Raw genomic sequence first — 15484 nt, forward strand, 5'->3', positions numbered from 1 at the left:
TTCTCTCATAACAAAATAAAAGTGTTTTGTTTTTCATTACGAAAAAAATAAAAGTTTTTCAAAATAGACCATATACAATATTCCAACAATTTATCAAAGAAAATCAGACACAAAATTGTTATTCAAATCATACAAAATGAGATTCATATTCAATACTATGATACATAACATATTTATATTGAGATATCAATCAACCCTAAAATCTCAAAAACACTAAAATCAACCATACAAACTGTATCTACACAATGAAAAACTATCTCAAAAATGGTCTAAACACACCCCTTTTTCTTCATTCCTCCCCACATTATCTGGAGACCTCAAGCCAGCCCCAGGCTCAGCATCCACCAGCATCTTGACCACCTCCTTCATGCTCGGCCGCAGATTCGGGAGCTTTTTCGTGCACAGCGTCGCGACCTTCAACACCTTGATCGCGTCATCTTGCACGGGCTCAGGCACCGCCTTTCGGTCAAGAACCTTGATCACATCCTCCCTGCTGCCGAGATGAGTCGAAACCCAATACACCAAGTCCTTCCCGTCCCCGTACTCCTCCTCCACCGGCCTCCTCCCCGTCACGAGCTCCAGCAGCACGACCCCGAAGCTGTACACGTCGCACTTCTCCGTCACCTTGAGCGAATAGGCCATCTCTGCATTGCCAACAAAAGAACCAAAAACAGTTAGGCCAACGTCGAAAAACGCCTTTTTTAAAGCATTCTCCAAGCCATAATTACCCGGTGCAAAGTAGCCATGTGTCCCGGCAAAGTTACTCCACTCGGACCCCTTCGGAGAGGACGGATCAGCTACCTTCGCAACGCCAAAATCAGCAACTTTAGCCTCGTAATCCTCATCAAGAAGTATGTTCGTCGACTTGATGTCTCTGTGGACGATAGCCGGGCTGCAGTCGTGGTGCAAGTAGGCGATCCCTTTTGCAGCCCCGACTGCAATCTTGTACCTTTGATACCAATCCAGCTCCGGCTTCCCGGGCTTGATCTCCCGGTGCAACGCTTGAAACAAGTTCCCGTTCGACATGTACTCGAAAACCAAGAAATTCGAGCCTTCTTTCATCAAACAAGCATACAATTTGAGTATATTCCTATGCCTAATCTTCCCAAGAATCTCCATCTCTGCAGCCATGAGCTTCACCCCATTGCCCCTCCACAGCTGCTTCACAGCCACGGTTCCGCAACCCTTGCTCAAGTCGAGGCGATACACCTTACCGGTGCTCCCGCTCCCGATCAAGTTCTCCTCATCCACACCATGTATATCATCCACATCAAACTCCACTTTTTGGAAGCTCTCGAGCTTCCAAGGGCCGAGCACGCCATTCTCGTCTCCCATCCGCTCGCCTTTCTTGAAGTTCCTATAGCTCACGAACAAAAGCCCGGCCAGGAAAGCAACGAGGGCGACTAGTATGATGCACGACACCGCTAGCTTGCTCCTAGTAAAGCTCTTGTGGCCATTTCCTTTATGAACACAGATAGGCAAGGCAGAGTCCTTGAACTTCCTCTTCTTCCCCTCCTCGTCCACGTCTAAGCATAGGCCGGCATTCCCAACGAGCGCCTTGTCACCGGCCACGACCATGAAATAAGGAGCCACACTCCCTGACAAACGGTTGTACGACAGATCAACAAACGAGAGCCTCATCCTCTCGAAGTCCTCTGGAATCCTCCCACTAAGCTGATTCCTCGAGAGGTTCAGCGAGTTCAACGAGGCCATGTTCGAGAAGCTCCTCGGGATCCCACCACTCAGCTGGTTCGAAGCAAGATTCAAACTCACCAACCTAGGGCAGTTAGCCAACTCTGCTGGCACGGATCCGGACAAGGCGTTTTCTTCCAAATGCAACGACGTGATCTGCTTCAACGCCCCAAACTGCGATGGTATCACACCGGAGAAGTTGTTGTTGTCCAAGTAGATACGCTCCATTAGGCCAAGACGGCCGAGCTCTTGAGGCAGCTCGCCCGAGAATCTGTTGTTCGACAGCATTAGCTCTGTTAGCTGCAGCGACGCCCCAATGCTCGGTGACACCCTCCCCGTGAAGCCATTATCACTAAAGTCCATGACTTGCACATTCGGAAGCGCCCACACCCTGTCTGCAATGGATCCATTGAGCCGGTTTTGGTTGATCCTCAGCCTCTGCAGAGGGCTACAATCACCATAACTATCCGGAAACTCCCCGGAGAAATCATTCCCCAACGCAAGCAAGTTCTGAAGATTCTTCCCTTGGCACAAGTACTTAGGAAACGGACCGGAGAATCTGTTTTCGGATATGTCTATGCTGTTTAACACCGAGAAATGGCCTAGATTCTCCGGGAAAACGCCTGTGAACGCGTTCTTGTAGATGGAAAACGCCTTGAGATGCTGCATTTCTCCGAAACCAGAGGGAATCTCACCAGAAAAGTTGTTCTTGAACAAGTGAAAAACAGTTAGTTTCTTCAACCTCCCAATCTCCTTTGGGATCACACCATACATTTGATTGTTTGACACATCAAACTCCTTGAGATCGGCCAGATCAGCCACCTCAGCCGGGATTTCTCCCGTGAGAAAGTTCGCATACAGCTCAATCTTGAACAAACTCCTCATCTTGCCAATGGAAGCCGGAAGCCTTCCCGTTATCTTGTTTACGCAAATATCCAACGTGCCTAACGCCTCCAGCTCGAAGATGGACTCGGGGATCTCGCCTTTTAAACTCGAGTTAGCCAAGAAGAGCCATTGCAACTTCTTCAGTTTGCCAATGGTGGGAGGAATCTCACCCTCGTCGTAGGTGTTCTGGCCGAGGACTAACGACACTAGGCCGGTCAGGCTCCCGACCCAGCTCGGGAACGGCCCTGTGAACGAGTTAAGCGAGATATCGAGCGCTTCCAAGCTCGTCAGCATTGAGAGATCAGGAACACTACCAGTTAAGTAGTTGCCAGAGACGTTTAAGACTTTGAGGCTTTTGCACTTGCTGAGCTCGGCCGGGAGAGGCCCCGTTAGCGAGTGAGACGTGAGGACGAGGGACGTGAGGCCGGGCAGGGCTGAGAGCGACGGCGATATCTGCCCCGAGAGGGAGAGATTGTCCAGAGAGATCCCAGTCACCATTTCTTGATCACAGTGGATTCCATAGAATCTGCAAGGGGAATCTGAATCTGAATCTGAATCTTTCCATGATTCCAAATATTTTAATGGATCAATGATCAATTTCTTGAATTCTAACAAGGCCTCCACCTCTGATTTCAGGCATTGGGAAGGCTCCAAACAAGATAATGAGATCAAGAAAACAGTTAGGATTCGGAGGGAAAATTTGGATTTGGTCATTTTTTTAGTGGAATTTTTGTGGAGGGGCAGGATGGTCTTTTCACATCAAGGGACAAGGATTCCAGTCTGTATATATCTCTATTATTGTTGACATGGGCTTGAGCAGAGCAGTACAATCACAAGCAGACATCAACACTGCACCAAATAAATGAGGTCAGATTAAATTGAATTTTTATTTTTAGCTAAATGATTACTATTCTAAGAAGTGCAATTATTTTTAAATTCTATAAGGGTGCTAGTATATGACAAGAGTGATTAATTTATAGAGCAATAATTGGATACAGAATGTTCTTAAACCAGAGAGGGAGATTTGTGTTAAGATGTCAACTTGAATCTAATTATGGATTACAACTAAGTAAAGAGAGAGCAAAGCTACCTTTCAAGCAACTCAAGTGAAGGAAATGAAAAAAAAAAACTTAGTTTTTCACCAACTAAAATACTAATCAAGAAGCTATTCTGGGATCTAAGATCTTTAACAGATAGTAATGATTAATCAAAGTTCAATCAATATAACTCAAAAAGGGATATTTCAATCCATGATTCTTGATTCATTCAATGCATAAAGGCCTCATCTTGCTTGAGATCATCTTCTCTTTTTGAGGCCAACAATCAAGACTCAATTTTTATTAGGCCAACAACCAAGAATCATACATATGATACATATATGCAGCTTCTCTCTCTCTCTCATACACAGACACTTGCAAAGGAAACATGAAAAAACTACATAAAAGTAAACAAACCTGCAAAGGTTTCAAGATTTTCTCATGGAGAGAAATAGAGCTCCAAGTAAAGATCAAATCTTTTTCAGTCTAAGAAAAGCATGCAGCAGCTTCCCTTCCTCTGATGTTTCAAGAAAAACACAAAAAAAGGGTTACACAAAAAGAGATGGAAAAGAAAGAAGAAAGAGAGTTGCAAATTCTTGGAAAAATCACAAGTTTCCCACCAAGGAAAAAGAAACAGTTTTTAGGCACTAACATGGGATTGTTCTGTTCCTTTTTTCTTCTTTACTTGGGGGTTTTTGATGGAAAATGGAAGTAATTAAGTGGAGCTAAATGATGATACAATAGACAAGAGAGAGAAGGCTAACAAACACAAGATAAGGAGGTATTTGTCATCAAGCTAGAATTTTTATTACATGAATAGTGGTATGTAACAGAAATTACACAACATATATATTTGAGATCAGCCTGTTTTAAGGTGGGGAGAAATGACAAAAAGTTTTAGTGATACTATTTTCAGTTTAGTCTCTCAAGATAGGTAAGTATATCAAAATCTCCACAATATAGTTAGGACAATTTTATTACAATAACAAATATTGGGAACAAAATCATTCTTTTAAGATCCATATTTTTTTAATTGAAATATATTTGACATTTCCCCATATTTTCCAATTTAACCTAGTGACTTGCAATCAAAATGATATAAATGATAAATATGACCTTTTTCTCCTTTTGAAGATCCTTTTTGCCATTATTCATAGCGTAAGGACTAAAATGCAATTAACCAAAAGATTAGGCAATGCTTTCTTTGGGGACATTGGTTCATTGCGTATATTTAGCAGTTAAAAAGCGAGTATATTGAGAAGGACATGTCATTTGATTGATAATTAGGGCAGGATTTAAATAATAATAATAATAATAATAATAATAATAATAATAATATCTCTCACTTAATTTAGTACTACTATAACTAAACTGCAATTAGTTTTCCTGTGTTTCTATAAGAAGAAACGCCTCACTTTACTCGGGACGGGGAGAGTATTTTTTAGTTTAATAGTGATAATTTCAGACGTAAATTGCAATTAGCCAGAAATAGGCAATGATTTATTTGTGGTTGCGTCTTAAGCAGCTAAAAAGCAATAATCTTGAGGAGGACATGCCATTTGATTGATAATTAGCTTATGATTAACTAATAATAATAACAACAATTGAGTACTAAGATATCACTAGTGGTGGCTTGTATTATGTTTATATTTGTTTCTATTTCATTTTAAAGAATTAATTAAATTAAAAAGGAGGTAAATTGTTTATTATTTAAAAAAGACTAGTATCAAACATTGGAAATAATATAGGCCAGTAGTTAATTCAAAATAGATTTAACAACGAAAAATAACGAAATCATCGAATAAAATAACAAAGTGCATCCACAATCATTGTAGCAAAAAAGATGAGATGTGTACACTAAAACAAAATCAAAGTAATATTTGCCAATCTCTTCTAACACAAAGATTACACACAGAGACGCCAAAAATAGAAAAACCACCAAGATAAACTATATAAGTACAATAATAATATAATAGTATCACCTTGAATTTATAGCTAATTTTACTATTTTGAGTTCAAACTTTCAAGATAACAGCGACCTATCATTGCCACAATGAACGATTGATATTATTTTGATTTATTTTTAATTAACTAAAAGATATATCCATTGTGTGTGAAGCCATCGAATTTCTAGTACACATTGTCGAGTTCGGACACGATTTTATTTTCTATTAAACACTAAATAAATTTGAAATATAAGTGGGAGAGAAAGATAAATATAAAGAAAAAGCAGTTTTTTATTATCAGAAGAATAACAACATACTATAAGAGCTAAATATAAGAAATATATGTATATCTAGAAAATAGAAAAACGACTCGATATTATCTTAATACATTAATAAAATATACTCCCTATTTATTTGAAAGAAACGTACAATAATTAGTATTAGTTCTATACGAAACATGTGGAAGCAAAAAGGATAAATATAACAATTATGTGCAATGAATGCACCGAATGAATAGTAAATAAAATACTTAGCATATATAGAGAGAATATATTCGTATTTGATGTGAAATTTGCAACTATAATATAATATAATTAGAAAATAGAGGATCATATCATAGGCGATAAATTGGATCATTACATGAAAATGTGAAAGGTTAGTGGATAGTGATATCTTATAGTCTGTAAAATTTAGTGGTCCGAACACATTGCAATTTGATGCACTGAGTCAATTATAATTGCATAAAAAATAAAAAATTGAATGCTTTTACGATTGTGATTAGTTAGTATACTCTGTATTAACATGTTCGGACCACTAAATTTTTATTTGGCATAGACTCACCCTATTAAGAGTTGAATGTTAATTCATGTTGAGAATCCAAAATTGCGAGACGGGAGCTGCAAACCCATTCCGTCGTCAGTTACTGAATGACGGGATGAGCTAAAACAATGCCGATGTTGAGAATTCATGCGTTTTAATCTAATTATATAGATCACAAAAAATTTATGTGGTACATGACACTGTGCATGTTGAAAGTTGAAACTAGTGAGTATAGTGGCATAATATGTGACTGAGATGACACAAAATGTGAATCTGATGTGGACCACAGTAGTTGACCAGGTCAATCCAATTATTAGTCACACAATTCATGACTTCCAATAGTATTATTTTCACATCAGTCATTGTTCACTATTTCATGGGAAAGATAGCTTATACTAGTATTTAAAAGTATCATTGGTTACAATTAATATTTCTGGTGTCATTTGGCTCCCATGTTTGAATACGGTTAGAGATTTATAGGATAGATTTATTCTTATTTCTTATATTTGATTGTCTTTTTCCGATTATTATCTGATTCGTTCAAAATTACACCACAACGCGAGTGGGAGGAGAGAATACCTCTTTTGTGTGACACAAAGAAATTTGCATCGAAACTTGGTTTAAAAACAAAAATATAAACCTCAAACCAGAAAAACACAGTTAAAATATCACAATGAAGTAATACTACCTCCGTCTCTAAAAAATTATCACACTTCATTTTTTACCATTTTTGGTATTGGACCTTATATTTCACTATTCACATTTTTTTTATAAAACTAGGACCCACGTACCATCAATTTTTTTAACTCACAATCCATTACATTTCTTAATATTCGTGTCAGATCAAAATGTGACAATATTTAGAGGACGGATGTAGTAGTACAACTAAATACTACTCCATTAGCTAAGAAAATAGTCTAAATTAATGAACAACTAGTATTTAATTAATTTAGGACTTAACTATTTTAGTGGTTTTACGTTAAATTTTATTTGAAATAGTTAAATTTGAGATTTTGGAATTTATTTCATGCAGGAGCTTTAATTCATTTATATATTTTTATTTTTTAAAAATTAATATCAAGAAATTAAAGTGTAATAAAATATTTTTTTTTATGTTCGTTAAATTTCAGTAAGTTGAGTTAAATTTTTATTTTTATCTCAAATGACACCTTGTTGCCACGGATCAATTTAAAAAGCATAAAATTGAGTTTTTGGATTTTTTTCTTTTTCTGATTGTGGGCCAACACTATTTTCAACTAGCGATTCAGTATTATTGTCTTGTTATAATCTTTTTTATCTTTTGAATTATTTGATCCTATCACATTAGCCACTTATAGTAGTATTTGTTATAACGACAACCACGTACATTTCTACATCACAATTGCGTATATTTTAATACTATCTCTCAACTTATTTCTCTCTCATTTGTGATATGATCGTTCAGCTCGAATAATCGTTCAAACATATGAAATATTAATAACGATGATAGTATATTTGCATTTTTTTTTACTATTAATTCATGACTACTACTTTAAACTAAAATGAACAAACTTATTGGGATGAGTAATTAAGGGATAAAAAGGAGTAAATTAAATAAGGGATAAATAGGAAAAAAATGTGTATTTTAAATCTTGGATTTCATATTACAGAAAATAAATACTCCTATATTTTTAGTTGGTCAATATAGCTAAAGCATATAGAATAACAAAATGGGTTTAATTGAGATTTGAGACAGACTTTGATGTTTGAGTTTTGTAAAGCATTTTTCTAGAAGATAAGGATTTAACTTCTTTTAAGCTCCAATGTCAAAGTATCTTGTTGTTGCAAGAAAGAATCTTTTTTTCTTTTTTAACCTTGTCGTTTATTGCTACAAAATAAAAATATTTGAACGTGTGTTTCTTTTCCCTTGGAATTAATTCCCAACTGGTCCCAATCAAGTTAACTTTCAGTTTTATATTTTACTTCATCATATAATTCCATTGTAGATCATATCCACATCCACACATACACATATTTATGTCTTAATATAAAAGAGAATGAGAACAATTAACCATTGTAAAATTGGTTTTCTTCTTCTTTTTTCAATAACCACTTATTATCTTTACTATTTTAATATAAAAAAAATGCCTATACAATAACTATTCGAATTACTAATCTATCAATTGAAAGAAAAATGTTACATCGTTTTTCATGGTAAATACATATTTGTATCAAAGTATCAATAACTCATCGTTCCTTAACTGTCTTATACCACTTTTTAGCATATTTTTTACTTAAGAAATAACACTCATAATTCATCATTCATTTCACATCCATTATTTATGAGTCTCTTTAAATTTTTTTTATATATTTAGTATTATTTTCTAAAGTGTGGGAAATGTGTGCGCGCTTGTATTATACAACCAAAAAGAAAATGTCACTCTCGATGTTTTAACTTTTCATGGTCCCATCATAGATACACAAAATTTTCACAAGATTCATATATTTTGTCTTATCATATTCAATAATTTCTATGTATGATAAAATATTCAATTAATAGTATACATCTACATATGTAAATAAGTTGGCATAGGCCCATCTATCGGCGTGGTGCCGACTTTCCTTGTTAATTTATCAATTAAATATTTGCATTCAAAATAGTATAATTCATTTTCTAGAAGCTCCCAACAATAATTTTAAATACGATAGTGAAACCTATTATACCACAAAAAATTGCATCAATCCAACTAATCATTTTCAATTCTAGAATTGACATTTGTTTGATCTTAATTGCTAGGATATACTCCATGGTACTATTAAAAAAAACAATATAAACGTTTAGCAAGACAAACAATAAAATGAATAAGAAAAAGTAATTAATATCGTGGGTTCGACCAAAAATTGACTGAAATTGACTGATAAGTCGGCCTTCACAAATTCATTCCATATAATGTTAAGATCCAACATTCATTTAATTGTTTTGACTGCTTTTGTTGTGTGGATCCACTCTCCTATCACTATCCATCCATTCAACTAATACTCCATAGTTTGTGAATCGAATTGAGTTGAGTTGAGTTGAGTTGAGTCAAGTCGAGCTGAGTATATTTGATCCCAAGTGAATAGTCGAATTGAGTCGAGTCTAGTCGAATTGAGTCGAGATTGAATCGAATATTTTATTCAAATTATAATTATAACTTTTTATTAAAAGATGGAGTATATTTGTTCTAAGTGAGTCTAGTCTAATTGAGTCGAGACTCGAGATCGAATATTTTATTTAAATTATAATTATAACATTTTATTAAAAGATAGAGTATATGGTTCTCAAGTGAGTAGTCGAATTGAGTTGAATCGAATAAAATTTTATTCAAATTATAATTCTAACATTATTAAAAGAATGGAGTGTATTTTAGTATTTTTTTTTTCTTACCAATCAAATTGAAGAGCTTGATGAATATAAATTTGGAAACATAAATATACTTAAAATTCAATTTGTCATAGAAAACCTGAAGAAAAATTCCAGTAATTTTGAGCCACGAAAATATTTATGATTTAAGTGCCGTTTCATTTTATTTTACCTTTTTCTGTTCAAAGTATGCTGACTTGATGATAATGAAGCCCATTTTGCAGATGATAATGATAGGGAAAATATTAATGCTGCCAAAAGGACATATTTGTCTTTATACTTCGAGTGCAATGTTTTTAAATATAACTACAATATTTTTAGATAGTGTCATAATGGATATGTTGGACTAGATTTTGTAAGTATTTAAACTAATGTTATGTACTTATATTAGTCTTCTTTTTGTTACACTTAGTTTGGAAAAATTTATATAAATAATTAAAGTGGAGAGGGAGGATAAACTTAGAGAAAATCTAAATGAGAAATTTCTCGTCTATATTATTCTCTCTTTATTTTAACTATTTATTACTATTAATTTTGTTAAATGAGTGCATAAAAGAAATACTAATTCAAGTACTAATATGGAACGGAAGAGTATTGTAATGATTAATACTTCAGAAATTTATGCTATTCTAGTATATCTTTTGGATCACCGTCTATTTAGCATCTCTCACTTAGTTCACATTAGCGTGATTTGCTTTATTTTAATACTTTATTTAGTTATCATATATATAAATATTACCAACATATTTAATCTGATTTATATTTTATTCATTTATTAGAAGTAATAAAGAAAAGTAATGAATTTAACTTTACTAGTATAATTTGTTAAAATAATAATATTTGTATTACTATATCCTTATTAAATACTTCTTCCATCCCACTCAAGTTGTCTTCCACCTTTCCTTTTTAGTTTATCCCAGTTAACATAGTCACTTTCTATATTTGAAAATAAATTCATCTCTTATCTCTTTTTGTTAAAATATTCAATTATCTTTTTCTTTTTATTGACTCCGCCTAACAACTCCTCTTAAAATTCGTGTCACTCAAAAACGTGGATATCTTGAATGGAACGGAGGGAATACTATATAAAACAAAATAAGTAAATAATGGCAGTATGGACCGAAATGATAATGATATTAAACTAAACCTTCGCAGCCACCACCTGTGCGGATATAGTACTTTGTTCGTCCTGTTGTAACCGTAATACTCCCTCCGTTCCAAGGAAGATGACCCCTTTCTTGGGCGGCACGGGATTTTATGCAACTTTATTTTGTGTGTTAAATGGATAGAGTAAAGTAAGAGAGAAGATATAAAGTAGAGATAAAAGGGTTTCCATTTTAAGTAATGAGTCATCTTGGTTGGGACAAACTAAAAAGGAAAGTGGGTCACTTTTAATGGAACGGAGGGAGTATTTCTTTTGAGCATGAAATTTAAAATTGATATTTAAAAAGTTAAGTGACGAGAGATTAAAGTAGAATGAAGATCGAAGAGTGAACCAAATAAAATAGAGAAAATAATTGTACACATATTTGTTGACAAAAAACAGACTAAATTTAAGTCTATTAACACACGGATATTTTGTCACACCTGAAAAGCCCAAATTTTCAGCCCATTACAAATCCTCTTTATTTTCTATGAGTACTATATTTTCTATATTTATTTTCAACCCTAAATGACTCGATTTTTTTTGTATCTTATTCATTAACAATTACTCCAGTTCATTTGATAGGCCAATAATTAATCAAAACGTTTTTTAATCAGATTTTGATAGTACTAGTATTCATTTATATTACTACTAGTATTTATATAGTTAAACATAAAAAATAGAAGTCCAGTTCAATTAGGGCAAAATTGCTTTAACCTCATCAAAATTCACAATTTTCTACCTCCAGATTTTACCCCATCATCTCTGTCATCAATCCAATTTGAATTGAGATTTGTTTTCTGTTCAAAATTGTGTTGTTTTATACTTCTCCATCTTTATTCATACATACATACACATACTCTCCAGTTATCGAAACCGACACGAATTGGGGGCGCTCTCCAGCTGAAATCACTCATTGAAGTAATTATCTCAACTTTTTCAATTTAGCTTTGATTGGATTTTCAGTAGAATTATGACATTATCTGTATTGCTTTCTCCTTCCGAAAAATTCTGCTTCTAATTTTATGTATGAGAAGAAAAAGATGTGGAATAGTGTTCCAATTGAGTAGTAATCTAATTTGGGAACTTGTTTGATTTTCATCTGAGGTAGTGCATTTTGTCAAAAGATGGATCTTGATGACTATTGGGCTTTGTGTTTATGAATTTGTATGTGTAGATAGCTGTTTGGAGATTCAAGTGATTTAAGGTGGATTTTTCTTGTAGGATTTGGGTTTTACCGGTTATCCGTTTTCGAATTTTGGCATTTGATGGTGATCTTGAAGAGGGGAAATGAGGGCTTTTAAAATGTGTGTTGTTGTCTAAATGAATGATGCAAATGTCAGAACAGAGCTTGTTCGTAGAGCCGAACGAGAATGCAGATGCTGCTTTGCCCTTATCTGTAGTGTCGAACGCGAATGCTGATGTTGCTTTACCCGTTGATGTCTATACACCGGTTTCTAGCACGAATGCAAGTGTGTCGTTGGCGAATCAGGCATTGGTGGTAGGGCAGGAGTTCGCTGATGTCGATACTTGTAGGAGAACGTTGAAAGATACAGCCATCGCGTTGCATTTTGAGATTCGGATAGTGAAATCTGATAGGAGTAGGTTTATAGCTAAGTGCTCGAGGGATGGCTGTCCGTGGCGAGTCCATGTTGCGAAACTGCCGGGACTCCCCACGTTTACCATTAGGACGCTCCATTCGGAGCACACGTGTGAAGGGGTTCAGAATCTCCACCACCAGCAGGCTTCCGTGGGTTGGGTGGCGCGGTCTGTAGAGGCACGGATAAGGGATAATCCGAAGTATAAGCCGAAGGAGATCTTGCAAGACATCCGCGACCAGCACGGGATTGCTGTCTCGTATATGCAGGCGTGGCGTGGGAAGGAGCGTAGTATGGCTGCTTTGCACGGGACTTACGAGGAAGGTTTCAAGCTTCTTCCTGCGTATTGTGAACAGATAAGGAAGACTAACCCCGGAAGCATTGCTTCTGTTGTTGCTACCGGACAGGAAAACTCATTCCAACGATTGTTTGTTGCTTATCGTGCTGCGATTTACGGATTTGTCCATGCTTGCCGCCCATTGCTGGAGCTGGACAGAGTCCATCTCAAAGGGAAGTACATAGGTACATTGCTCTGTGCTGCTGCTGTTGATGCCGATGATCAACTCTTTCCGTTGGCAATCGCTGTCGTGGACGTGGAAAGTGACGAGAACTGGATGTGGTTTGTGTCTGAGCTGCGTAAGCTTCTTGGGGTGAACACGGACAGCATGCCGAGGCTCACTATACTCTCCGAGAGAACACCGGGTCTGGTGGAGGCCTTTGAGACGCATTTCCCCAACGCGTTCCACGGCTTCTGCATGCGATTCGTCAGCGAGAACTTCCGCGACACGTTCAAGAACTCGAAGATGGTGAACATGTTCTGGAGTGCTGCCTACGCGCTCACAACGACGGAATTTGAATCCAAAATCTCCGAGATGGCGCAAATCTCGGAAGACGTCGTGCCCTGGCTAAACTATTTCAACCCTCAGCTGTGGGCCGTGACGTACTTCGAAGGCGTACGCTATGGCCATTTCACGCTGAACTTCACCGAGCTCCTCTACAATTGGGCGCTGGAGTGCCACGAGCTCCCCATCGTGGAGACGATGGAGCACATTCGCCATCAAATGGCGTCGTGGTTCCATCAGCGTCTCCACGTGGGGATGCAGCTCGCCTCGATCCTAGTGCCCTCCGCCGAGAAGCGGATCTCGGAAGCCATCTCCGACGCCAGCTGCTACAAAGTGCTCCGCGCGAACGAGGTCGAGTTCGAGATCGTTTCCTCCGAGCGGACAAACATCGTGGACATAAGGCTCCGGATATGCTCGTGCCGCCGCTGGCAGCTGTACGGCTTGCCATGCGCGCACGCGGCCGCAGCCCTCATCTCTTGCGGCCAGAACGTGCATTTGTTCGCCGAGACGTGCCTCACGGTCCACAGCTACCGAGAGACCTACTCGCAGATGATTCACCCGATCCCGGACAAGAGTCTATGGAGGGAGCCGGGTGAGGGAACGGATGGCGGAGGAGCGCAAGTTGATGTCACCATTCGGCCTCCAAAGACGAGGAGGCCTCCCGGGAGGCCGAAGAAGAAGGTTCTGCGGCTCGAGAGCTTAAAACGGCCGAAGAGGGTCGTACAGTGCGGCCGGTGCCATATGCTAGGGCACTCTCAGAAGAAATGCACGCTGCCGATGTGATGCATTGTCTCAGTAAATTCTTTTTAGTCTCTGTTTAATTTTTCTTGTATGCATATTTTGTGTTGGGATTTATAAATTATAATTGTGATTAATGTACTTTTTACAAATGTACATGTTTTTTCTTTCGTTTTTTTCTATGTTTGAGGGGCAAGAGGTCAGTACTAGAGGTTAAATTTCTGAGCTTAGATTCGAGCAATTTGAAGGTATTAAAAAACGAAAAATAAACAACAAAATAAATTAATCCAATTGCAAACGATGAAACTGAAACGGATAAATAATTGGCCATAGTCGAGAAGATTATAACTAAGGTTTCATATAAATTCAACAATTTAACGATTGCGTATTAAAATTTATGCTATTTCACACGTTTCTATATTCTAAGAGCATCTCCAATTGGAGAAGGTATATAAAAAAGGTATATTATGCATTTACCTTCTTAAAAAGTGAAATATACCATTCTAAAAAATAGTAACATATTCCAAAGGGAAAAAATATATAGAAAGGTAAATTATTTTTAAAAAATAAAATAATAGTACAAAATACATTAAAAAAATATAAAGTGTAATACCTTCTCAAATATCTTTCCCATTGGAAAAGGGTTTTTCATGAAAAGAATAGTTATAAGATTTTACCTCTCCATGAATGGGGAGGTAAAGATATCTCTCTAAAATGGGAAAAGGTATAATACCTTCTCAAATACCTCTCCCCTTGGAGAATGATTTTTTATGAAAAAAAGGTAAATATAATAGTTATATTAGTTTACCTCTCTATTTACCTCTCCTATTAGAGATGCTCTAAGGACGGATAGATTTGTTAGTATTTTTCTTGAACTATGCCGGCTTTTTCTAACCAAAAAAAATCATATCAATATGAAATAATATAGTACTTCATCCATCTTATTCAAGTTGAGCGAAATAATAGTACTTCATCCCTCATAATCAAGTTGAGCGGTACTCCTCTCTCCGGAATTTTCCAACAAAGTTGAGTTATTTTCTTTTTAACAAAAAATAAAACATTTAATTTCTTTTGTACTCTCTTTATTTTTCTTACTTTATTCATCTCTACTGCTTTTCAACACAATTTCTTAATTTCTCTGCTTAAAAGTTTTGATTCAACTTAATTGGGACGGAAGAAGTATATTTTTCACTCCCTCCATCCATGAAATAATATATTGTATCTCATTTTGCTATTTTGGTATGTCCGCGACCATTCACCTAACTCATTACACTCATATTAAATATAAAATCAATATCAATATACTATAAAAGTGGAGTTTACATTCCACTGACTCATTTTTCTTCACAAAGTCGAACAATTTCTTAAAACTCATGCCGAGTTAAAAATGACTATAAGAGC

The 15484-nt window shown here is 36.3% G+C and overlaps 2 protein-coding genes across 5 annotated transcripts; one reads left to right on the forward strand and one right to left on the reverse strand.

Moving 5' to 3' along the window:
• Positions 1-89: 89 nt before the first annotated feature.
• Positions 90-4404, reverse strand: LOC125204352 (receptor protein-tyrosine kinase CEPR2-like). 3 transcript variants are annotated; one of them, XM_048102983.1, is made up of 4 exons: positions 4267-4404; positions 4032-4131; positions 729-3426; positions 90-644 (listed from the first exon to the last, which is right to left on the reverse strand). In XM_048102983.1, the coding sequence occupies exons 3-4, from the start codon at positions 3289-3291 to the stop codon at positions 259-261; spliced, it is 2949 nt and encodes a 982-aa protein (XP_047958940.1). In that variant the 5' UTR covers positions 3292-3426; positions 4032-4131; positions 4267-4404; the 3' UTR covers positions 90-258. The 3 variants fall into 3 exon arrangements, with proteins under 3 accessions (XP_047958940.1, XP_047958941.1, XP_047958939.1); XM_048102984.1 differs by having other exon boundaries at positions 729-3103; positions 3202-3426; positions 4032-4335; XM_048102982.1 differs by having other exon boundaries at positions 4032-4337.
• Positions 4405-11597: 7193 nt separating this feature from the next.
• On the forward strand, positions 11598-14258 carry LOC125203989. 2 transcript variants are annotated; one of them, XM_048102529.1, is made up of 2 exons: positions 11598-11826; positions 12083-14258. In XM_048102529.1, exon 2 carries the CDS (start codon positions 12233-12235, stop codon positions 14126-14128), a length of 1896 nt encoding a protein of 631 aa, XP_047958486.1. In that variant the 5' UTR covers positions 11598-11826; positions 12083-12232; the 3' UTR covers positions 14129-14258. The 2 variants fall into 2 exon arrangements, with proteins under 2 accessions (XP_047958486.1, XP_047958485.1); XM_048102528.1 differs by having other exon boundaries at positions 12130-14258.
• Positions 14259-15484: the final 1226 nt, after the last annotated feature.

The sequence above is a fragment of the Salvia hispanica genome, chromosome 2 (genome assembly GCF_023119035.1).
Source record: "Salvia hispanica cultivar TCC Black 2014 chromosome 2, UniMelb_Shisp_WGS_1.0, whole genome shotgun sequence".
NCBI lineage: Eukaryota > Viridiplantae > Streptophyta > Magnoliopsida > Lamiales > Lamiaceae > Salvia > Salvia hispanica.